The sequence below is a fragment of the Chiloscyllium plagiosum genome, unplaced genomic scaffold (genome assembly GCF_037043375.1).
Source record: "Chiloscyllium plagiosum isolate Xiang-an unplaced genomic scaffold, Cpla_swu_hap1 HiC_scaffold_9, whole genome shotgun sequence".
Taxonomy (NCBI): domain Eukaryota; kingdom Metazoa; phylum Chordata; class Chondrichthyes; order Orectolobiformes; family Hemiscylliidae; genus Chiloscyllium; species Chiloscyllium plagiosum.
In genome coordinates this window covers 44,875,609-44,902,045 of record NW_028270147.1, presented here as the reverse complement: position 1 = coordinate 44,902,045, position 26,437 = coordinate 44,875,609, and the positions used below count along the sequence as shown (strand labels likewise).

Sequence of the window (26,437 nt, the reverse complement as noted above, 5' to 3'; positions counted from 1 at the left end):
CCTTTTGTAGTCTAGATAGATAACATCCACTGGGTTTCCCTGGTCTAACCTACATGTTACTTCTTCAAAGAATTCTCACAGGTTTGTAAGGCATGACCTTACGTTACTAACTCCATGCTGACTTGTTCTAATCCGACCCTGCACTTCCAAGAATTTAGAAATCTCATCCTTAATGATGGATTCTAGAATTTTACCAACAACCAAGGTTAGGCTAATCGGCTTATAGTTTTTCATCTTTTGTCTTAATCCTTTCTTGAACAAGGGGGTTACAACAGCAATTCTCCAATCATCTGGAACTTTCCCTCACTCCAGTGACTTTTGAAAGATCACAATCAACACCTCCGCTATTTTCTCAGCCAATTCCCTCAGAACTCTAGGAAGTAGCCGATCGGGGCCAGGAGATGTATCAATTTTTAGACCTTTTAACTTTTCTAGCACTTTCTCTTTTGTAATGGTTACCATACTCAACTCTGCCCCCTGACTCTCCTTAATTGTTGGGATATTACTCATGCCTTCCACTGTGAAAACTGACGCAAAGTACTTATTAAGTTCTTCAGCTATTTGCATATCCCCCAGCACTAGCATTCCTGCATCAATTTGGAGCGGCCCAATGTCTACTTTTACCTCATTTATTTCTGATGTATTAAAAGATATATTTACTATCATTTATAATAGTACTGGCTAGTCTATCTTCATATTTGATCCTGTCCTTCCTTGTTTCTCCCTTTGTTATCCTCTGTTTTTGTAGTCTTCCCAATCTTCTGATTTCCCAGTGCTCTTGGCCACTTTATAGACTAACTCTTTTTCTCTGATACATTTCCTGACTTCCTTTGTGTCCCCCCCGATAATCTTTCTTTTCTTTGGGATGAACTGTGTCCTCAATTACACCCAGAAACTTCTGCCATTGTTGCTCTACTATCTTCCCCACTAGGCTCTGCTTCCAGTCGATTTTCGTCAGTTCCTCTCTCATGCCCCTGTAATTACCTTTATTTAACTGTAACACCATTACATCTGACTTTTCCTTCTCTCTTTCAAACTGCAGACTGAACTCTACCGTATTATGGTCACTGCCTAAGTGTTCCCTTCCTTTAAGATCTTTTATAAAGTCTGTCTCATTACATAGCACTAGGTCCAGAATAGTCTGCTCCCTCGTGGGCTCCTTCACAATCTGTTCCAAAAAGCCATCCTGTAAGCATTCCACAAATTCCCTTTCTTTGGATCCACCGGCAACATTATTCACCCAGTCCGCCTGCATATTGAAGTGCCCCATGACCATGCCTTTCTGACATGCCCTATCTATTTCCCGGTACATCTTGTGCCCCTGGTCCTGACCATTGTTAAGAGATCTGTACATAACTCCCATTATGGTTTTTTTGCCTTAGTGGTTCCTCAACTCCACCCACACAGACTACACTTCATCTGATCCTATGTCATGCAGTGCCATAGATTTAATTTCATTCTTAACTAACAAGGCAACCCTGCTCCCCTGCCCACCTCCCTGTCTTTTTGAAAGGTTGTAACCCTTGGATGTTTAATTGCCAGTTCTGAACTGCCTGCAACCACATCAGCTGTGAAAATGAAATGAAAAATGACAAAGATTAACAATTAGAAACATTACAGCACGGTTGGAAGCTAGCTGGAAATACCAAATGTTAGTAAGATATTTGAAAAGAAAAACAACTTAGTCAATGTTTATCCTATATAAATTCTTGGGAAATCACAATGGAGAATAACGAGATGGCAGATGAACTGACAAGTATTTTACATTACATCTTCGACAGTGAAGACCAAAGGAACATCCCAAAAATAGCTGTAAATTAAGAAGTTGAAAGAACGGAGTATTAACGAAAATTACAATTGCTACAGCAGTGGTACTGAGTAAAATGTTGGACCTATGAGTTAACAAGTCCCTGAGTTCTGATAGATTTCATTTAGGGTCTTAAAAGAGAGGATCAGTGACATAGTTGATTCATTGGTTCTAAATTTTCACAGATTTGGCAAAAGTTGCATTCAGTTGAAGATAATGAACGTAGTTCTTTATTCACAAAAAGAGACACAAAGAAGGAAACTGCAGGCCAATTAGCTTCATATCTGACAGAAGGAAATTTTTAGAAGCTATTATTAATGTAGTAGGGCACTTAAATTCAAGGTAATCATGCACAGTCAACATAGTTTCGTGAACGGAGAATCTTTTTTAATGAATTTGAGTTCTTTGAAATAGTAACATGTTGTGCATAAAAGGTGAACTGATGAATGTACTGTGCCTTGTTTTACATGGAAAAGTTGCCAAGTAGAGGGTATTGCAGAATAAAACTGCTCATGGTGTTGGGATAATATTGGCATGGAGATGGGTTTGGCCATTATCTTTATTAACTCATTCATAAGGTCCCTTATGCCTCTCTGAAGTAATTTCTCATTTGTCTGTTAAAAGCACTATATAAGTGCAGGTCAATGTTATTTACACAGTTTGGAGGGTGATTTCCTTGGTGAAGATCTTTGTTAAATCCCTGTTACAGCAAAAAAGGAAAATTCAGTCATGAGCATAAGCCATTTTTGTGTATTTCTTTCTTTGTACTGATGGTAACCTTGCCAAAAATATTGAACTTTAAGTGGGGGGCGGGGGAAGAAAAGAGTGGTGGAGGAGGCAGGAATGGAGTGTTGGGAGAAAGGATGTTGATAATTCATCATTAAGTGATCAGGACGTGAGAATGACACAATGGCATGTCTATCTGCACTGGAAAGAACAGACAGTCCCACTGGAGTGGCCAGGGTGGGATGGGGAGGAATGGATGGATGCAGGGAATGGGAGAGAAGATGACAGAACGTAACAAGCAAAGCTAAAGAAAGGGAAGGAACGGATTCACAGTATTGAGCCCATGTGGTTGTAAACTGCCTAGTTTGAAGATGAGATGTTGCTCTTCAAGTTTGCGCTGATTCACTGGAGCATTGCAGGACGCTGAGGACATACAAGTGGGCACATGAACAAGACGCTGTATTAAAGTGATCAACTTCGGGAAGGTCAGGCTCATGCTTGTGCACAGACCGGAGGTGTTCTGCAGAGCGGTCACCCAGTCTGTGTTTGGTTTCTCCAATATAGAGTCGGCCACATTGGGTGCGGTCAATACACAAGATTTGAGGTGGTACATCTTCAGGTGTTACATCTTCTGCAGTCATCTTGGTGGGGTGGTGTGGTGGTGGTTGAGGAACAGACTAGGGTGTCCCAGAAAAACGATCCTTGTGAAATGCCGGCTGACAGAATGAAGGGAAGGTTTGTTTTGTGTGGAGGCACTTTGAGTTGTCTGAAATGATGGAGAACGATCCTAAGAACGCGGAGACTGGTGGGATAAAAGGGACGATAAGGGGGACCTGATCACACCAGTGACAGTGATGGAAAGGGGCAGAGGCAGAGGCTCGGGTGATAGGCTGAATGCGGTTGAGGGCCTTGTCAATCACAGTGGGTGGGAAATCACAGTAATATAAGCAGCACTCTTTTGGAAGGTTGCATCATCCGAACAGATACGACATAGGTGAAGGAATTGGGAGAAAGAGATGGAATCCTTGCAGGATGCAGGTGTGTGAAAAGCTATAGTGAAGGTAGCTATGGGAGTCAGTGGCTTTGTAGTGGATGGCAGTGGACAGTTTATTCCCTGTAATGGGGACAAAGAAGTCGAGGGAAGGAAAGGAAGTGTTGGAAATGGATGATGTGGAAGTTATAGTGGGGTGGAAATTGGGAGGCAAAATGAACAAGGTCTAGGTGGGAGCATGAAGCAGCATTGAAACGGTCACAGATGTACCGAACAAAAACAAAAGTGTGGGAGGGGTCAGGTGTAGGGCTGGAACAAGGATTGTTCCACATACCCTATAAAGAGGCAGGCATAACTGGGACCCATGTGGGCACCCATAGCCAGATCTTTGACTTGGCAGAAGTGAGATGAATTTCTCCTTTAAAATGAAGAGTCATCTAGGCTCAAAAGGTTAACTTGCTTTTTCTCAATGTTTACTACCTGACCCCCTGTGATCTCTAGCACCTTTCATTTTCAAGTTAGAAAGGGGTGTTCAACTCCATGATCAATAAGCATACATGTTCTGGATAGAGAAAATGGACAGGTCTCCCATGTCTCATTGCTAAGAATGTACACTTGCACAATCTCTGAAGTTGTTGCAGAATCACTTGGAATTATCGGACAAATATCTAGAAGTTGCACAATGATTATTTCAAAGACGTCTGACTAAAGATCAATAATTTTCACACTGAAGTATGACAGCTGTTCAACTAAATAGGCAAAGTGTTTCCCAGTAACATCAGTGAATTTGGCTAAAATCGAGTCGCTGCACATGTTGGCCAATCTCAGCTAAACCAGTGTCACAATATAGCTTGCAACAAAAGTCAAGGTGATTCTTCCCTTCATTTACGAGTTTTCAAACCCTCTCTTTTAATTAACAGATTATCTTGAATAGAAACAACTCTAGTGAACAGAAAATGAAACATGATTCAGAAGAACCAAATGAAAAATAAAGAACATTACATTTGGTCCCTGAGAAATTTTCTTTTTTTTTAATATAAGCACTACAATGAAAGTAAAACCAAATGGAATAGTGGCTAGTTTATTACTCAGTTCCTACTTTTTTTGGTCATCTATATATACTGCAGTGATTTTTGTCATCAAATTTCCTGTGGACATCCTACTTATTGAGGATTGACAGATTTAATCACAACAACATTTCTGACTAAAATAATAATTGTCAAATATCTTAAATACTTTTGTTTTGAATGCAGAGAATGCAGAGTTACTTTATGTAAGCACTCAGACCAGAAGATGGAAAAAAAAAATGTCAGAATTTATTTTTGCATTAACAGTCCTGTATTTATCAAAATTTAACAAGCTTATTCCAGGACCAAAATGTCACTTTTTAATATCCTTAAATTTGAAAATTACATTAAGGTAATTAAATCTTGTAATAAGGAGGAACCATTATATTTAAGTGATTTCCAAAAATATTCACGTCCAATATTTAACAAGACAATGTTTCCAGATTTTGATACCATCCAAACCAAACAAGTTCTAACAAAATACGCTGTAATTAATGAAAAACATTCTTTTCTTCTGGAGGCTAGATTCAATATGTTCATGAAAAATCTAAGCATGATAAAGGAAAACCAAGTTCATTCTACCCCACACTGTGGAGGAACAGGATAACAATATTCTTCTATTTTCACTTCATTATCGTGCCTGGTTTTTCTTCTTCTGTCTAGTCCTCTTGCCAGGGCGCTTCTGTAAATTAAAGATGACACATTATAATAGAGAGATAGAGATGGAGGGGGGAGAAGAGATGGAGGGGGGAGAAGAGAGGGAGAGAGAGAGAGAGAGAGAGAGAGAGAGAGAGAGAGAGAGAGAGAAAGAAAGAAAGTCATTCTTCCCTTCCCTTCCAAAAAGAAAATTATACCTCTTGTAAATTAGAAGAAACATAAACTACTCAAAGTGTAAAGGGAAGAGGACATACATACAAATAAGAAACACGAGGCAGCCACTTCAAGCTTGTAACGTCATTCAATAAGATCACGGCTGATTCAATTTTAACTTCAATGCTATACTCCTGATAATCCTTCATCTCCTTGGTAATCAAGGATCTATTGCCCACTATCTTAACAATAGTTAAAGACTGCATCCATTGCCTTTTGAGGAAGGGAATTCCAAAGACACACAATTGTTAGAGAAAAAGTGTAGCTTTACTGAATATTTTATTTTCTTCAGATTTCTCTGTTACCACACTGAAGATAGTAACTTGGGCTTCAGTTTAGTACAGAAAAATGTGTCGCTGGAAAAGCACTGAAGAAAGGCTTATGCCCGAAACATCGATTCTCCTGCTCCTTGGATGCTGCCTGACCTGCTGCGCTTTTCCAGCAATACATTTTTCAGCTCTGATCTCCAGCATCTGCAGTCCTCACTTTCTTCAGTTTAGTACAATACTGTTACCATTTTAAATGCTGCTTTTTTAAAAAAAAGTGCCAAAATATAAGTTACTGCACTACTGCTGTACATCTCTATGACTATAGAACAAAAACACCATAGGAAAGGTTTGGTTGGAAAGAATTGTCTTACCAACATTAGGCAAATGATCATCGGTAGAGTTTAAGTTGGTTAGTGCTTTCCTCATTACAATTAAAACTGGAGTTTTAATTAAACTTCTGGTGTCGAGTCTAGAAACTCGCAGAATTCTAATATGGTTCACTTTACTATCCCAAAGAAATAAACCCCATCAATAAGGATTACATTCCATTTAAACTCCAGTGCATTTAAACTTGGTTTCCAATTTGAAGTTGCTCAGAGAAGACCATAAGACATAGAATGGGAAATTAGGCCATTCAGCTCAGACTCTGCTCCACCATTCAATACCTGATAGCAGCAGGAAGACTGGGAAAAGTTAGTGCTTATTACTAGATGTTACAATGGTTTTTAAATAGATGAGAGCCTCTCCACAACACTGACAACTCATGGAGGCTGCATCCAAATCCTGTGGAAGATTCATTTACAATTGCAAACTAAAAGAAAAATATTCATCTTATAGCTGTAGATGTTCAGGAGCCACAAATGAGAAAAATGCAGTGGTTGTTCTTGCAATGAACAATGTGCCAATTGTTAAACTTAAATCTGAGACCATGGTCTAGGATGCAACAAGAATAGCAATGATTATGTGGTTAAAATTTTCTAGCTTTGTAAATTGCGGTGGAAATGAATTAGCTGTGACCTCAGCAATCTGGTTGGTGGGGTTAGAATGTTGGTTCTGAATGTACAAATGTGTGTCAATTACTTTGGAAATCTATTCTTTTATGCCGGTGGTCTAATGCCAGTTTAAATACTGTAATGTCTGGGAAATCATTGCTCGTCTTGGGTGTTATGGCTTTAAATTTAATGGATGGTTGATAATACTGATGAACTTTTCTATTGCTACTGCTGAGAGAGAGTCCAAATACCGCATACATCAAAACAGATAAAAAAGGTAATGTTGCTACATGGTTCCACACCTAATGAAGGAGCTAATATGAATCAAAAAGTAGCCAACAACAGGAGCTACTTTTGCCAAATATCCCTATTCTGGAATTTCACTTACTAATACAATGTCAAACTTAAACATCTCATTGCAGGAACTGTAATACTAACTGAAAAATACTCACATTTGCATTCTTCTTTCTTCCTTTGCCAAAACTATTGCTTTTGGAATGAGCAACTTTTGATCTGAAGCTGGAGACATCATCATGACTGGCTTTGGTGTTCCACTTTAAGCCTCTCTTCTTTCCTCCAAAACCAAACTTCTCGTTTTTGTATTTCCTCTTTGCATTTACTCTGAATTCAAAGTGAATAGTTGGCTGTTAATAACTAATTTAATAGGCCCTTAAAATGAGCTGTAAGTTGGATAGCTGCTGGCGAACACCATACATACACACCATTATCTACAGTTACAGGATTTTCACTTCTGTTTAAAACAGACCACACAGAGAACTCGAACGTCCTTGTATGAGGAAAAAAAGTTCAGAGGTCCTTGGGCCCTACAATTTTATGCAGGTGTGTCCTCAAATCTGGGACTACTTCATGCAGAACACAAAGCATTAGTTCTTATACTAACTGGAGAACAGCTTGTGGGTTATTGAACTTAATTGCATGCTCGAAAGCCTCCTATGAAAGACCACCTCGAACTGCCTACTTTGATATATATATATCTCATGTTGCATTAGTCTAATGCAGATACTATACACAAGAAATTTAAGGTGGACTACAAAAGTCATACAACATCATAGCCTCTGCCCCTTGCATGTAACACATACATTTTCCCTCTTCTAAATGGCAGTTTCTTGCATCAATGACTTTTGATTTCCAAAGTTCAGCTAGAAGGCTGCAAAAAATTTGAAAATCTTTTTCAATGGCTTTGTGAGAACACACTCCAGATGTGGACAATGTAAATTTACCAGTCAGTCTTTTCAAGTGTAATTAATTGCATCTAACAACAATAAAAAACAAAACAAAATTGAAGACAGTGAACTTTCATATCCAACATAATCCCTTACCCTTGCTTGTTTTGTTTAATTCCAGCTGCTGGTCCTTTTCCACCTTCTTTCTTTGTTTTTGAAGAAACCTTATCACCCTCAAGGAAATCCAGTTTGTCAGAGAGTCCTGAAGATTGAAAAATGCAGAATCAAACAATCTCATTCATCTGTATTTTTACGAGTGAGTAAACACCAAAACAAAATGCCTCTGCATATATTGGATTTGCTCCAATATCCTGGATTCTGAAAAAACAGTTAAAATTATGGCAATCTCCAAATTTTCTGGCTTAATGGGTAAACTTCAGAACAAACCTTTCTGGTACTTCTTCACTGCTGTCATCATGGCTTTCTTTTCTTTCTGACGTTGCTGTATAACTTCTGTATGAACCTATGGTCAAATTAGATTAGATTAGATTAGATTACTTCCAGTGTGGAAACAGGCCCTTCGGCCCAACAAGTCCACACCGACCCGCCGAAGCGCAACCCACCCACACCCCTACATTTACCCCTTACCTAACATTTAGCATGGCCAATTCACCTGAGCTGCACATCTTTGGACTGTGGGAGGAAACCGGAGCACCCGGAGGAAACCCACACAGACACGGGGAGAATGTGCAAACTCCACACAGTCAGTCGTCTGAGGCGGGAATTGAACCCGGGTCTCTGGCGCTGTGAGGCATTAGTGCTAACCACTGTGCCACCGTGCTGCCCACTGTGCCACCGTGCTGCCCACTGTGCCACCATATTAATTAACAAGTTTCAAACGGTCTTTGCAGACAACAGTATACTTCTAGCTTGATAAAATAAAGTGAGTCATGTGATGCTTTTGCATGAATGACCTGTTCCATTTTTCATACATATGGACATTTGTTTCAGTAGAGCTTGAATTCTGAAGCTGTCAAATTTTCTTCAGCTTGAATCCAAATCAAGAAGGATCAAGCTTTTGTTGACAGTTGGAATATTACTGCTGCATTTATATTACAAACCTGTGACAAAGATGGCTTTTTCAACATAAGCAGACCAGAGGCCCTGAAACCTGAACCACTTTTTAATATGACCATAACTAATCTCTTTCACATCTCAACTTCCAATCTGCTTCATGTAGTCCTCAAGTCTAGAAGAAACCAAACAAACATTCCATCCATCACAGCCTTAAATATATTCATGATGAGCTTGCAATTTCAGATAAACTTGTTAGACTAGAACTGTGTGTTGCTTGATTTTTGACCTTGAATATATTCAAGGATGTAACATTTTTAATCCTATGAGGTAGAGAATTCCAAGGATCCACAACCCTCTGACTTTTAAGAAGATTTTTCCTAAGTTCATCATAAATGAGCAAACCCCGATCCTGAAATTCTGCCCTTCCTAAGGCCCCCAAGCCAAGGGAAGCAACTTCACGGAGTCTAAGTGATCAAGTTCTTCACAACTTTATTTTAATGAAACTACCCCTCATTTTTCTTAACTCCAGAAATTTACTGAGCCTCTTATCTCAGGTACCCATTTAGTGAACTTTTGCTATTCCCCCATAGCAAACATACTTTCCTTTGATTTGGAATCCATAACTGCACATAATACTCCAGATTTGGCCTCACCGAAATTTTGTACAATTGCAGCAAGACTTCCTTATTCTTAGACTTTTATTCCAAGGGGATTTGAGTCTATGTATTCTTTACCTTCCTAATTAAATTCCTAAAGGATATTAACGTGGACAAATCCCCAGGACCGGATGGGATCTATTCCAGCTTGCAGTGGGAGGCAAAAGAGGAAATAGTTGGGGCCCTGACATATCTTTGTAGCATCCTTAAACACAGGTGAGGTGCCGGAGGGTTGCTCATGTTGTCCCCTGTACAAGGGTAGTAGGGATATTCCGGGTAACTACAGACCAGTGAGCCTGACGTCAGTGGTGGGAAAGTTGCTGGAGAAAGTACTAAGGGATAAGATCTATTTATATTTAGAAAAGAACCAACTTGAAGTTCTTTGAGGAAGTGACCAAATTGACAGATGAAGGGCTGCAGATGTCATATACATGGACTTTAGTAAGGCGTTTGATAAGGTTCCCCATGGCAAACTAATGGAGAAAGTGAAGTCACATGGTGTGCAGGGTGTTCTAGCTAGGTGGATAAAGAACTGGTTGAGCAACAGGAGACAGAGTAGTAGTTGAAGGGCATTTCTCGAAATGGAGAAAGGTGACCAGTGGTGTTCCACAGGGATCAGTACTGGGGCCACTGTTTTTTTAATTAGATTAGATTAGATTTTTTTTTAATTTTTTTAGATTAGATTAGATTACAGTCTGGAAACAGGCCCTTCGGCCCAACAAGTCCACACCGACCCGCCGAAGTGAAACCCACCCATACCCCTACATTTACCCCTTACCTAACACTACGGGCAATTTAGTATGGCCAATTCACCTGACCCTGCACATCTTTGGACTGTGGGAGGAAACCGGAGCACCCGGAGGAAACCCACGCAGACACGGGGAGAACGTGCAAACTCCACACAGTCAGTCGCCTGAGGCGGGAATTGAACCCGGGTCTCAGGCGCTGTGAGGCAGCAGTGCTAACCACTGTGCCACCGTGCCGCCCACAATTGTTGATTGTGATAGACATAGAAGATCTGGAAGAGGGCATTATTGGTCTAAACAGTATGTTTGCAGATGACATGAAGATTGGTGGAGTAACAGAAAGCATAGGCAACTGTCAAAGAATATAGGAGAATATAGTTAGACTGGAGAGTTGGGCGGAGAAGTGGCAGATGGAGGTCAATATAGGCAAATGTGAGGTGACGCATTTTGGGAAGTCTAATTCTACAGTGAACTATAGTGTAAATGGAAGAACCTTGGGAAAAGTTGGTGAGCAGAGAGATCTGGGAGTTCAGGTCCATTGTACCTTGAAGGTGGCTGCACAGGTGGATAGAGTAGTCAAGAAGTATTCATCGGACGGGGTATTGAGTATAACAGCTGGCAGGTCATGTTAAAATTGTACCAAGACTTTGGTTCAGTCGCATTTAGAATATGGTATACAGTTCTAATAGCCACATTACCAAAAGGATGTGGATGCTTTGGAGAGGGTGCAGAGAAGGTTTACGAGGAAGTTGCCTGGTATGGAAGGTGCTAGCTATGAAAAGAGGTTCAGTAGGTTAGGATTATTTTCATTAGAAGAAAAAAAAAGATTATGGGGGGACCTGATCGAGATCTACAAAATCATGAAGAGTATAGACAGGGTGGATAGAGATAAGCTTTTTCCCCAGGGTGAGAGATTCAATAACGAGAGGTCATGCATTCAAGGTGACAGGTGAAAAGTTTAAAGGGGGATACACATGCAAAGTACTTTACAGAGAAGGTGGCAGGTGTCTGGAAGGCGTTGCCAGCAGAGGTAGTAGAGGCAGGCACGGTAGATTTATTTAAGATGCATCTGGACAGATGCATGAGTAGGTGGGGAGCAGAGGGATATAGATGCTTAGGAACTGGGCAATAGGTTTAGATAGTGGATTTGGATCAGCTCAGGCTTGGAGGGCTGAAGGACCTGTTCCTGGGCTGTAACTTTTCTTTGTTTAATTGCTTGCTGTACCAGCATGTTAAATTTGTGACCAGAGTTAAAAGGCATGTAACTTCTAAAATAAGTTCCCTTTTTCTTACTACCGAAGTGAATAACCTCTCAGTTCCCACATTATACTTCATCTGTCACCTTGCTGAGCAATCACTTAACTGGTTTCTATCTCTTTAAAACTGAAGTTTCCAGTTTACATTCCCACTGAGATTTGTATTGTCCGCAAACCTAGATAATTAATCTTGGACTTTTTAATCCATGTGATTAGTATATATTGTAAATCACTGTGGCCCCAGCACAGATCTTTTCAGCATTCTACCAGTTACAGGCGACAATCTTGAAATTGTCTGTTACCCCTTTATTCCTGCTTCCTATCCAATAACCTATCCTGCATCACTCAACTCCGAAGTCCTTATACTGCTTAACCATTTTTGTGACATCTAAAAGGAGCTGCAACCATTTGATAAGAACTTAAATTTGTATTAACTTTAAATATATGTGGTTTCTACAATATCAATAGCTTGTAAACTGCAATTTCTAAAACTGTTCCGTACAACATTTTGCTAGTTTTATTACCTTTCCTGGTACTATGTTTCGATATCAAAATAAACAGCTTACTTCTCTTCCCATTAGTTTTTACTTTCATTTTTCACTACGCTATTAGCTGATACCAACAATTAGAGATGTCTTCAAAAAATACCCCATGTTCTCATAATTGAAATATGCTTGTAAAAAGAGTTGTTAACAGCATAAACACGAACAAAACTTGAATCTAAAGTTCCGGAGAGTGTGTTGGAAACAAAGCACATCAGGAACTCTGATTATCTTTTAAGACACCTTTTGGAAAGTATATTTGTGTGAATGCTGGGTAGGACAGGATCAGAATTCACTCTGATAGTCTGTAATTGAATGGTGGGCCGACAATCACTGTGATGGCACACACATACAAAGAACTACCACTTGGATCAACTACCGGCCGGCAGCTGGTTTTATGGCATATTATTTCAAAAGGCATCAGCTATTGCTGGGAGATTTTTATTTTTATACAGTCAGTGCTGCTATAACATTGTAGTTCCATTCTCATGCAATTCCGTGTTATAAGAAAATAGTGTAATAGCAACATCATTTAAACTAGTGGGGTTGGAATTGTTATAACCAATACACACTTCACAAAATTCGCACTTTAGAAACAGTGTCCCCAATTCAATCGTGTTATAGCAAATTTGCATTAATAGCAGAACGACCTGTATATCCAAACATGAAAGTATCCATCCTGTTTTAATATCACCACACTTATGGCTATATTTACAGTATCAGATCAGTTGCCCTCTTGTTAAATGTACTGCTTGATGATGTGTTTTTTTTCCTACCAGTGTGAAACAGACAGACAGAGATTCAAATCCATGAGCCAGAGGCATTAAAGTCTATTGTGCTTTCCAATTGAAAGGAACTACTGAGTAATTGCAATGAGAAAGTCATTCAATAAATTTAAAACATGGAACAATTTTTAATGTATCTGTAGAGAAATTTGTTGGAATAAATAGCCAGAACATAATTCAGACAGATCTTTTAAACTATCGGACACTTTAAAATTATTGGGAAAAGGCAGTAAAATGGAGTTGAGCCCAATATCAGAATAGCCATAATCTTTCTGAAAGATAGAGCAGGCTCTAAAGGACTTAATTGCTTATTCCTGCTCCTACTGCTTATCTTTTGTAAATAGCTACAATATTGCTGTTGTTCAACAAATAACTAATATCGGTTTTTATGTTGCAAACATAATACAACAATTTGAGGTACTATGCAAACTAGGAACCTCGATTTTGCATTTCAAACATTAGGTTCATTTGCAGTATCACAACAGCAAATCGAGAAATAAGACCAAAACTAAGACTACTGACATCCTCAGAATAAGGCGAAAGTGAGTACTGCAGAAGCTGGACATTAGAGTCAAGGTTAGAGCAGTACTGGAAAAGCACAGCAGGTCAGGATCTGAGGAGCAGGAAAATCAACGTTTCAGGCAAACGCCTTTCAGCAGAAATCCTCAATAAGTCAGGAATCATGAATTAACATATTCGTTTTGAAGATAAAAATCTTACACATACATGTTCAAATGGACAAAAAAGAATTACCTTTTTGCCATATTTTCGCAATGCTCGAAGCTGTTTAGCCTTTTCAGACTTTTCCATGGAGATCTGCTTTGATAAAATTTTTTCTCGAATCTAGCAAAACAGTGAAAGAAATTAAACATGGGATCTTATTACAGCAAATGGAAATAACTGTAGTAAACAGCTCAAATGTCCCCTCCATGCTATGTAGGCAAATATGCTCCAAATAACTGAGCAGCCAGTTAATTTGTTTTCAATTATGTTTTTAGGAAAGAATGCAGGTCAAAACTCTTGAAAAGTTGAATACCTTTTTCTTCCCCCCAAAACAGTTGTACGATATAGAATATCAACATTCACTTAAACTACTGACCACATTGTTAGTATCTCTGCTTGTTAGCTTGAAAGGATAAATATCTATGATCTTATTAACATTTTGAAACCCCAACTTAATTTATATACTTAAGTTCCAGCCCCACACTGGATCTTATAATTCTCCGATTTGGTCGTGAAACGGAAACCAATTGATTAAACAACGCAAGATTCTCCACCTACAATGTGTATCTGAGAACACTCAAAAATCATTCAATGAACCAGGATCAAGAAAATCTCTACCTGTCTTAAAATACAAATAAAAATATCGCCAACCCACTTCCAAGCATCAATGTTATTTTCTTATGGTCGGAATGATAAACTGATCAACCAAATGAATAGATTTCAAATATTGTGTGGTTGAAAATGCCACAAAGCACATTTGAGGATTAAACATTTTCTACCACTTTTCGTCTTCCATGTCTAAGACTTCAGGTCCAATTGTTTGCTTTGAAACAATATCTTAGATTTACATCAAGCACTTACTAAGAAATCATATAACAGTTTTCCATGTTAACTCCATGTTTAGTTCAAACTAAAATATTGCTATATTAAGTGACAGACTGGTAGTCACCCACCTTATGCATTTGATGATCTGATTTGGCCATCTCAGCAAAGTAGTCATCCGGTCTTTTTGTTGGAATCTTTTGTTGGTTTAGCTGAGGCAATGCATCTAAGACTGTTGCCTGTGCTTGACGGTAACTGAACAAGAAAGGAAATTATTACAGAAAATCAAAGACATTGTAATTTCAGCTTGTAAGAAGCTGCACTGGAAATGGAAGAATATCTACCTTGAAATGGTTGCAATTCATTTCAAGACATGACATGTAAAGACACACAAATCTTGATATTTAATTCCAAATTGATGTTAAAAATTAACCGGATTTGAAGGGGAGCAAGAAGCCTAGGTACCTGACAAGATAACCCATTAATATACTATTTATCTTTCCTCATCACCCCTCCATTGTTTCTTAAAATAACATCAGAGTTTAACTGCACACCTTCCACACCACAATATAATGCTACATAGCCTCCTTTGGAAATAATATGGATAAAGGCCAATGGTGGTATACCTCATTGAATAAAATTAGTCACCAACTGAGCCTCCAGCTAAACAGAACATCTGTTCCATCTGCAAAATGGGACTCAGGACAAAAACTAAACAAAACAGCTTCAATGTAAGGTGTTTTCCTGCCAACGAAAGCTTTAGTCATTTGAACAGTAGAATCTTTCCACTCTGAAAAGCATTGTGAACTGTATACATATACAACAGCTTGACAAAAAGTGTGTATGTAAACATATAATAGCTCTTTATGGTAGGTAACATGTACAGAAAACATTTGTATTTCTCAGAAATTCAACACAGTGGAATAAGAAATAAGACAAATAGAAAACACTTGGATTCACGTAGCACCCTGAAATACTGTTGTGATCATATACTTTTTTGATACCTCAGGGTATCCAAAGTGTTTTACAATTAACTGATGTATTCAATCTTTTAATTTAGGAAATCAGCACTCAAAACAAATAGCAGGTGAATGCCCAAATACCGCAAAAGTTCCTGTGAAAATTTGCTCACAGGGCCAACTAATTGGAGAAGGATTGTTAAATGGAAGGAAATAATGAACTTGTCAGCAACAAAGTGAAAAAGAGAAAAAAAAGGTGTGATTGGAGGTGCAGGAAAGCCGGAGCTACCAGTAAGAGTCACTGAGGAGCAGATGCTGGAGGCTAAGATGTAATTGGAGCCAGGAACAGAGTTCTCCAGCTAGGATGTGGTGCTGGGAACACAACAGTCCAACAGCTAGAAGATGTCTTGCTAAGGTCACACTACAGAGCAAAGGCCACGTGTGGCCTTTTTGCCAAAGGTGAGGTAGTGAGCTGGCAGCACCCATTTTGCCGAGATGGCCTTTTTCCCAGAGGAGTAAAGGGTAAAAGAGGGAGAGGCAGCAAGTGACAGGGGCATGAAGAGAGCAGAAGGATTTGCATGGGACATGAAGAGAGAGGGAAGTGCAATTGTAGGGGAGAGAGATGGAGCAGCAGAAAGAGGGAGGCTGCAAGGAAGAGAACAGATGCAATTCCATCAACAATGAAATAATCAAAGTAACTAGGAACTAAGAAAACTCCACGTAACTGGAGTAGCATATTACTTGCAAATAAACATGGTATCTCTAGTTTAAACCTGCAAGTGTTCAGGAGCTACTCTGAGGAAGAAAAGTGTAGTGGATTGTAATAAACACTGTTAGCTGTCACAAATTAAATAGGAGATGCAGCAAAAAGGATAACAACTGCCTGGTTTAAATAATCCAACTTCGAAAATGTCATACAAAAAAGTGTTGGTGTGACCTTATCAAATCTGGATGGTGTGTTTAAAGGTGATTTAATACTGTGTAGAAGTGTATGTCAGTTATTCTGAAAAATAAATTTTGATGTTAATTTATGCCTAATGTGCCAATTTAAATACTGTGTTTTGGCATTCAGTGCTTTCATCTGTAAAATGGATAGTTGATATTGATCAATTCTGCTTCTGCAGGAATAGAGAAAATATTGTTTGTAATTGACAGCATTACCCAATAAAGGGAGATAGTGAGAATAAAGACAAAGTAGCCTTCAAAAAATCAAAAGAGGTCCTGAAAATCAAAGAGAAGCCTTAAAATTTAAAACAAAAAAAGTGTGCCCTGTAGAAAATACAGCTGCAGACATGCACATAGTAAACTCCCACAAACAGTAATGCAACAATAATTGGATAATTTTTAAATGAATTTAAATCAAAGCTAAATGTTTGCCAGACATCATGTATAACTCCATTGCCATTCTTTGAAATATTGCCCCAGAATCCTTTACCTCGGAGTGTGGATCTGGACCCAGTTTACACTGGAAAAGCAGCAAGTCCCTGATAGTTCAGCACTCCCTCAATACTGCAGCAGTCTGGTGGCCTAGATTTGTATTCTTAAATCTCTGGGGGGAGGACTAGGAATTACCAATCTTCTGATTCAGATGTGAAAGTGTGACCAACTGAGTGATGACTTGCACAATGTCAAATTACACCATTCAGGAAGAGGTACTTTGAGCCCATAAAGGTAATACTTTGAATTTAAAGGAGCCTAACTTGCAAGCTGGAATTAATGTGCCAAATTATTGCAATAAAGCTGCAATGAAAACTAAAAACTTTGTTTAAAACACTTGTATTAAATGAGAAAAAGAAATTTTAAGTGAAAAAAGACAACCAACATTGTATACTTCTAGCCTTTACTTTTATTTTAAATGCTCTGTAAGCTAAGCTTCTTATAGATGTATACATATCCCTTAAAAGGTGGAAACGAACTGTTAAATCTTGTACCTACAAGTACATCTCACGTTGGAAGTCATCATCTGGATCAATATCTGAACGTTCCTGTGACACTGATTTCCCTTCAGTCAATGCTATGATGTCAGCAGCTGGGCCATTTGTCATGTCAAGCCTCTCAATCCATTCAATGTTTTTCTTGAATTCTTCCAAACATTGTTCCAAACCCACCTGAAGTTCCAAAAAAAAAGTATATGATCACAACAGTATTTCAGGGACACATTAACCAGCTTCACATAGAAAGGGAAGCCTCTAACATTTCTGAACCCATACTCTGAATGGCAATATTCTCCAGTTATAACATGGCATCAAATTCAATTTTATTAGAACTACTATAAGTTTTGCATCAATTGCTTTAACTCCATAAAATGCAGTAGCTGTAAGCTAAGTTAACTAATCTTTTCTATGAAAGAGTTTTTACATTGGCTGAAACATTCCTCAGCATTATTTTGTCATAACCTTGGTATAACCAAGGAGAAAGCAGATACTCGCATTGTTTCTGTTTGGGGAGTTAGAAAATAAAATGACGGAAGAGGCATCTGAGGGAAGAATAAAACTTAACAGCAACCCACTTCTTGAAGATGATGAAATGAATCCAGTGTTTTCTCATTTTTATCAGCAAGCTCTTTCAAATGCTAGTGTATATACATTACTTGCTGCAACATCAATCCGGTTCAATAGGAAATAAGTAAAACCGATGCTGGACAACTTAACAAGCTTGGACAGTTTGACACTCTTTTCAGCAGAAGATTTGTCAATACTCAAAGATCTAGTTATTATAATAGATTTAAGACACTTTGGTGGTGATGGCTTAATGGTATTGTCACTAGACTAGTAATGCAGAGATCCAGGTAATGTTCTGGGTTCAAATCCCAACACAGCAGATAGGAAAATCTGAATTCAATGAAAATCTGGAATTAAAAATCTAGTTCAAACCATGATAACCACTGTCAATTGTCATTAAAAACCCTTCTGGTTCACTGATGTCCTATATGACAGAAACTGCCATTCATACCTGGTCTGGTCTACATGTGACTCACTCCAATATAGTTGATTCTTAACTGCCCACTGAAATATCCTAGTAAGCCATTCAGTTCAGCACTAGAGGACAACCAGAGATAGACAATAAATGATCTAAAAAAAACCCTTCAGTCCTTTCAGACTCTGGCAACTAAATTTGTAGCAAGGAGAATAACTGCGCTTATTCAAGCGCATGTTTCAAAACAATTGCAACAGGATTAGGACTGAATTACTGCTTCAGAAGCTTCCAGTTCAAAATTTATAAAGTTCATTACACTAACACAAACGTGGATTCAAAGCTCGTTTGAGATTGACTGAATCAGTTTTGCACCGAGTTGTACAACATCCGTGTGTTAGGAATGTTTTTTCAACTAGCTTAGGGTAAACACCGTTGGCAAACAGATATTCAATCTTCTCCAATATACTTAGATCATACTTAGAGATTAAAGGTAAAAGAAAAAAAATCTCACCACGTTGTTGACATATCGTTTCTTTGCTTCCTCCACCACATTCAATCCAGGTTTGAGAAAACCTTTTGAAAATGCATCTTGAAGCTGTAATAAAATGAAAAATTAAATGTAACTGGTTAAAGAAAAGCCTGAGTGCTTTACATCAGAATATGAAATAGGACCAAGATAAAAAGATTCTGCTAACTGACAAAAGTTTCATGAATTATAAATTTGTTTCCATTCTTCTGCATCTGATTTACTCAGTGAAGAAGCACACACAAACTCAAGAAGGTTTGAAAGGCATCTTCTAAACTTGGACAAAAAGTTTACTATTTGAATTAGTGCAATGCCATATTTGGTTGTCCCTTTTTGGAGTCAAGCTAAAGACAATTACTCAGATTGCTCATTTGCTTTGATGCAAAGTGCACCATCATCAAATCACCTACCATGTCAGGTCCTGTAAATGACTATCTAAACGAGGATTCCAATTGCATACTTTAATCACTAGAACTTGCGAATTGTTTTAAAGTAAAAATAACCATTGGTCACCAGGTTCTTAAACTCCAGATGATTTATTTTATTTCTTAAACTGATCCATCATAGGAGATAAAGCTGTGGATTTACTTTTGGACAAGCGCTATGGTGCTTTTGTGATGAATATTTAAATTATTTTCACAACAAATCCTCACAGAAAAAGCATTTTAAAGAGACGAAAATACATAAGTAACATTTGACAAGTTATTAATTAACTAGCTTTAGTTTCAATCATCCTTTTACCAAATAACCCATGAGAAACTAGTGGTATGTAGCTATGAAACATAGAAAATAGTTGCAGGAGTAAGTCATTCAGCTTTTCAAGTCTTCACCACCATTCAATACTATCATGGCTGAACATGCAATTTCAGTATCCCGTTCCTGCTTTCTCTCCATACCTCTTGATCACTTTAGCTGCAAACGTCACGTCCAGCTCCCTCTTGAACTAGCCCCAACAGCTTTCTATGGTAGAACTTCCACAAGTTCACAACTCAGAGTGAAGAAATTCTTCATCATTGCAGTCCTGAATGGCTTGCTCCTTATTCTTAGACTGTGAGCCCTAGTTCTGGACTATCCCAGCATAGGGGATATTCTTCCCGCATCTAGTCTGTCCAGTCTCACGAGGATTTCATATGTTTCTATGAGAATCCCCCCATCATTTTTCCAAGTTCCAGTGAGTACAAGCCCAGTTGATCCAGTCTTTATATGTCAGTTCTGCCATCCTGGGAATCAGTCTGGTGTACCTTCACTGGGCTCCCTCAATAGCAAGAATGTCCTTCAGACTAGGAGACCAAAACTGCACACGATACTCAAGGTGTGGCCTCACCAAGGCCCTGTATAACTGCAACAAAACATCCCTACTCCTATATGTAAATCGTCCCGCTACAAAGGCCAGCATCCATTAGCTTTCCTCAAGGCTTGTTGGACCTGCATGCCAACCTTCAGTGACTGTTCTACCATGATACCCAGGTCTCGCTGCAGCTCAGCTTTTTCAGAATTGCCACCATTCAGATAATAATCTGTCTTCCTATTTTTGCCAAATTGGATAACCTCACATTTATTCACATTATATTGCATCTGCCAAGTATTTGCCCTGTCAGCCAGTGTGTACAAATCACCCTGCAGCCTCTTAGCATCCTCTTCACAGCACACACTGCCATCCAGCTTAGCAGAGCCTGCAAGTTTGGAGATATAACATTCAGTTCCTTTGTCCAAATTGTTAATGTACATTGTGAACAGCCGGGGTCCCAGCACTGAACCCTATGGTACCCCCTCTCAACACTGCCTGCCACTTTGTAAAGGATCTATTTATTCCAACTCTCAAGCTTCCTGTGTGCCAACCAATTCTCTATCCACCTCAACACATTACATCCGATACCATGAACTGGAATTTAAGACTAAACCATTTCTGCAGTTCCAAATTATGTGATAAAGCAGTTTGGAATTACTAATGAAGCCCATTTCTCTCATCAATTACCGATATTCTGATGTTTATTTTGCTATTACACCCTGTTCAAATACAACTCCAACATATTAATACCAAAGTGAAATACTGCAAATTCTGAGAATCTGAAATAAATCAGAAAATGTTGGAAATATTCAAGTTGTCTAGTAGCATCTGTGAAGAAAGGAGAGTTGACATTTCAGATCAATGACATTGCAGTTCTGATGATCGCCCTAAACTATTGACTGTTGATTCCAACACAAACACTGCCAGATGTGACTATTTCTACTATCTTATTTATTCTACCCCAAAGAAAATAACTTCAGTACAGAAAATAAAGCAGGCACACAGTACAAATTCAAAAATAAAGCTCAAGTACGAGATTAAATCAATACTGAAGAATTTGCAACAGTGATTAACAATGCATTTACTCAAGTTTTCTACAATTTAACACTCCCCTCCTTGGGGTTGAAGTGCAACAATAATCTGATCTGATCCTATCCAGAAAAGCTACTTGAAACAGTTTCTCTCCTTGACCCGTTACCTCCTATGGGTACCAGGGATCTATCCGTGATTACCCCCTACTTCCCAACCACTTACGACACAAAACTGGGTGGGAAAGAAAGTTTTGAAGGTAAGAATGCAAGGAAGCTTCAAGATAATTTAAACACATCGCAGGTACATACAGTACAATGTGACTAAATGTGAAGTTATACTTTTTGGTGTGTAAAAAAAAACAAAGACCTTTATTTAAAATGGTGAAAAATTGGGAAATGTAGATGCACAAAAAGATCTGGGTATCCTTGGAAAAACCAATTATAATAGCAAGGTGCAGCAAGCAATTAGGAAGACAGATGGTGTATTGGCCACTATTACAAGAAGCTTTGAGTTCAGAAGGAGGGATATCTTATTGCAGGGCTCAAGTGAAACAGGACCTGGAGTATTGCGTCTCATCACCTAAAAGAGATTATAGCAGAGATTTACTGGGCTGATACTGAATACAGCAACACTGTCCTATATGGAGAGTTTGGTACTACTGGTTCTGTATTCACCAGAGTTTAAAAGGATAAGAGGGGATCCAATTGAAATGTACATGCTGCCAGAGTGGTGGTGGAGAGATGTTTATGGGACTTATGGACAAACACATGAATATGCAAGGAATGGAGATATATAGACCAAGAACAGGGAGAAGGGATTAGTTTAATCTGGCATCATGTTTGGCATAACACTGCGGACCAAAGGGCCCAATCCTCTGCTGCACTGTTCTGTGTTTTATGTTGATGTAAGGTGGTCAGTTGGTTTCCAGTGCACAATGATGTCAATAGCGTGGGTTCAATTCCTATACCAGCTAAGATTCCCATGGAGGACTCACCTTCTCAACCTCTCTTCTCAAAGGCTCAACAAGCGTCAGCTGTTTCATCATGACCTTCCCTCTGTCAGCCAATGGGCTGAGAAGTGTCTGATCGAGTTTAATTTAGATAAATGCGAGGTGCTGCATTTTGGGAAAGCAAATCTTAGTAGGACTTATACACTTAACGGTAAGGTCCTAGGGAGTGTTGCTGAACAAAGAGACCTTAGAATGTAGGTTCATAGCTCCTTGAAAGTAGAGTCACAGGTAGACAGGATAGTGAAGAAGGCGTTTGGCATGCTTTCCTTTATTGGTCAGAGTATTGAGTACAGGAGTTTGGAGATCATGTTGCAGCTGTACAGGACATTGGTTAGGCCACTTTTGGAATATTGCGTGCAATTCTGGTCTCCTTCCTATTGGAAGTATGTTGTGAAACTTGAAATGGTTCAGAAAAGATTTACAAGGATCTTGCCAGGATTGGAGAATGAGCTATAAGAAGAGGTTTAATAGGCTGGGACTGTTTTCCCTGCAAAGTCAGAGGCTCAGGGGTGACCTTATTGAGGTTTATAAAATCATGAGGGGCATGGATAGGGTAAACAGACAAGGTCTTTTCCCTGGGGTTGGGGAGTCCAGAACTAGAGAGTAGAGGTTTAGGGTGAAAGGGGAAGGATATAAAAGAGACCGAAGGGGCAACATTTTCATGCAGAGGGTGGTGCATGCATGGAATGAGCTGCCAGAGAAAGTGGTAGAGACTGGTACAATTGCAACATTTAAAAGGCATCTGGATGGGTATATGAATAGGAAGGGTTGGAGAGATATTGGCAGGTGGGACAAGATTGGGTTGGGATATCTGGTTGACATGGACAAGTTGGACCAAAGGGTCTGTTTCCGTGCTGTACATCTCTATGACTCTAAAGGTTAGAAGGTGGAAAGTGTGCAATCATTGGCAAAATGTTCAGGACTACTTGAGACTCCTCAGATACTAAAGTAATCCATGTTCAAACACAACAAAATCTGGACAATATTTAGGTTTGGGCTGACAAGCAGTAAATATCAATGCCAGGCAGGGACAATCTAATCACCACCCTTTGACATTCAAATAGTGTTACTACTGAATCCTCCACTATCAATATACTGGGGTTACTGCTGATTATGAACTCAACTGGACTTGCCACATAAATACAGTCAGAGGCAAGGAATACTGTGGCAAGTTACTCACCTCCTCACTCCCCTATGCCTACATTTACTCCCTTCACTACCGACACACAGTAGCAGCACTGTGCATTATCTACAGATACACTGCAGAAATTCAAAGATCCACAGGCAACACCTTGCAAACACACAACCACTTTCATCAAAAAGGATAAGGTAGCAGGTACATGCGAATACTATCAACTTAAAGTTTCCCTCCAAGCCACTCACCATCCTGACTTGGAAACATGTTTGGTATGCTTTCCTTTATTGGTCAGAGTATTGAGTACAGGAGTTGAGAGGTCATGTTGTGGCTGTACGGGACATTGGTTAGGCACTGTTGGAATATTGCGTGCAATTCTGGTCTCCTTCCTATCGGAAAGATGTTGTGAAACTTGAAAGGGTTCAGAAAAGATTTACAAGGATGTTGCCAGGCTTGGAGGATCTGAGCTACAGGGAGAGGCTGATCAGGCTGGGGCTGTTTTCCCTGGAGCGTCGGAAGCTGAAGGGTGCCCTTACAGAGGTTTACAAAATTATGAGGGGCATGGATAGGTAAATAGACAAAGTCTTTTCCCTGGGGTCGGGGAGTCCAGAACTAGAGGGCATTGGTTTAGAGTGAGAGGGGAAAGATATAAAAGAGACCTAAGGGGCAACTTTTTCACGCAGAGGGTGGTACATGTATATGGAATGAGCTGCCAGAGAATGTGGTGGAGGCTGGTACAATTGCAACATTTAAAAAGGCATTTGGATGGGTATGTGAATAGGAAGCGTTTGGAGGGATATGGGCCGGGTGCTGGCAGGTGGGACTAGATTGGGTTGGATCGAAGGGTCTGTTTCCATGCTGTACATCTCTATGACTCTACGTTAACTTCCCGTCACTGTGACTGGATCAAGATCCTCGAATTCGGTCCCTGAGGACATTGTCAGTCAACCCACAGCAGATGGACTGCAGTGTTAAGAAAACAGCTCATCACCACCACCACCACCACCACCACCACCTTCTCAAGGGCAACTAGGGACGAGCAATAAAGGTCGGTCCAGCCAGCAACACCAAAAGCCCACGTGTTAATTCCTTTTTTTAAAAAAACAAAACCTCTTAATTCTTTGGGTATGAGGAACCTCCATTCCACCGTCTGTAGTTACTGATATCAGAAAGTCTGGCACAGAGCAGACAAGATAGGCCTTTAAATTATTTTCACCGAATCCCTCCCTCCCGGGACCCTCGCCCTGAGCACCGCCGCTGCCGCCATAGGAGCGATGCCTGAAGTTCTGGGTAACACACTAACCTCCAAGTCGGAGTCCTCAGTGTCAGACGCAGATTCTGGATCCTGGGCCATGCTGCTACCGCCGCCTCGCGTCCGGGATCCGAGCAGAAACTGTTTCCCCCGGTGCACAGGTAACTCCCGTCCGCTCAGAACAAAGAACCACGCACACAGTTCCGGCTGTGAACACACTCTCTCTCTCTCTCTCTCTCATAGACTGCTGGGACATCAGTTAATTTATTTATCCAGATGATTCTAACTGTGGCTCAGGAGTTTTCAGAAATAGATTGTAGATTCAAAGTACTACTGTGCGTGTTAGAAGGTCATTTGCCTGCAGTCTAGTCTGCAGTGCACAGTGATGCCAGTAGCGTGGGCTCAATTCCAGCACCAGCTGAGGTTGCAATGGAGGACCTTCCTTCTCAAACTCTCTGCTCTTCTGAGACACAATGATCCTCAGGTTAAACCATCTTCAGTCAGCTAATGAGTGATCAGCAACATAAGAGAGACTATACTGACTTTTTGGGTAACTGCTGGGAATCTGAAATGAAAATAAATCAGATCAGATAATTTCACCATCTGGGAAAGGTCAGAGGATATAATTTTGGGGGGGGGGGGGGGGGGGATGTGCAATGAAAAAAAATTGCATTTAAATTTCCAGCATTTGCAGTAATTTGAACCTAAAGGTAAGATTTGCGGCAGCATGGAGGACAGGAAGTGTTTTTTGAGACGAGACTCAACAAATGGGATTCCAGTAGTACCATGCGGATCTAAAAATGAGGTTTCAACCTGGTGGAGAGGATGATCTCCATGACAAAACAGTGGAAACAGCAAGCAACATTCAAAACTATACAATCCCACGATCAGACCTAAGCTCTAGGGTCCAGCCACATTCAATAAACAACTAATGAGATTTGGAAGGTCTTTACCTCCTCTTCAATGAAGAGAGAGCTCAGAACCTCAATGCAAAAGATATGGCAAAAACATTTGCATCAATCTTCAGCCATAATTGTTGTGGTCAATACATCTCGACTCTTTATTAATTCTCAGATCACAGATGTCAGTCTTCAGTTAATGTGATTCATTTCACATGATACCAAAACACTGCTGAACGTACAGGATATTGCAAAGTCTATGGAGCCTGGCAACATACCAGTAGCAATACTGCAAACTAGTGCTCCAGAATTAAAAATTGAACCATGTCAAGTTGTTCTAGTATAGCGTCAAAAGGCCTGGCACCGGAAAAGTACAGCAGGTCAGGCAGCATCTGAGGAGCAAGAGAGCTGACGTTTTGGGCATAAGCCCTTAATCAGCTCTTCATCGTTCATGATGAAGGGCTTACACCAAAAATATTGACTCTCCTGCACCTTGGGCGGTTTCTGACCTGCTGTACTTTTCCAGTGCCAGGCTTTTTGAGGCTATACAACTCTCCACCATCTGCAGTCCTCACATTCTCCTGTTCTAGTAGAGCCACGGACTGGTGTTTCCCCAGAAAATAGAAAATTCCTCTCATATGTCTGGAGCAGAAAAGGCAGGTCAAATTCAACTTCACCAGTTACTGCCCCATCAATCTATTCTCGATCATCAGCAAAGAGATGGAAGGGATTTTTCTCAATGATATTAAGCGCCACTTGTTCAGTAATAAAATCCTCACTGAATTGAGTTCTGCCAAGGTCATTCAGTTTCTGACTTCATTGGACTCCCCATCCCTGGTCCCAACATGCAGAAAAGAGCTGAACTTGAGTGGAAATGAGGGTGACTGCTCTTGATATCTAGGCAGTAT

At 39.7% G+C, this 26,437-nt stretch overlaps 1 protein-coding gene across 1 annotated transcript; it reads right to left on the bottom strand.

The window, feature by feature from the left end:
* Positions 1 to 4,822: 4,822 nt before the first annotated feature.
* ebna1bp2 (EBNA1 binding protein 2) lies at positions 4,823 to 24,807 on the bottom strand. Its single transcript, XM_043699164.2, has 9 exons — positions 24,682 to 24,807; positions 18,900 to 18,983; positions 17,408 to 17,580; positions 14,645 to 14,768; positions 13,722 to 13,811; positions 8,354 to 8,429; positions 8,063 to 8,168; positions 7,175 to 7,343; positions 4,823 to 5,273 (listed from the first exon to the last, which is right to left on the bottom strand). The coding sequence occupies exons 1-9, from the start codon at positions 24,730 to 24,732 to the stop codon at positions 5,223 to 5,225; spliced, it is 924 nt and encodes a 307-aa protein (XP_043555099.2). The 5' UTR covers positions 24,733 to 24,807; the 3' UTR covers positions 4,823 to 5,222.
* Positions 24,808 to 26,437: the final 1,630 nt, after the last annotated feature.

What these genes read in the sequence shown, in the direction of transcription:
- ebna1bp2 (XM_043699164.2), bottom strand. Translation starts at nt 24,732, where the DNA reads ATGGCCCAGGATCCAGAATCTGCGTCTGACACTGAGGACTCCGACTTG. An exon ending in AGTGAAGAAGTACCAGAAAG is followed by an intron (nt 8,169 to 8,353) that starts GTTTGTTCTGAA and finishes TTCAATCTTCAG; the next exon opens with GACTCTCTGACAAACTGGAT. An exon ending in ATTAAACAAAACAAGCAAGG is followed by an intron (nt 7,344 to 8,062) that starts GTAAGGGATTAT and finishes CTTTGAATTCAG; the next exon opens with AGTAAATGCAAAGAGGAAAT.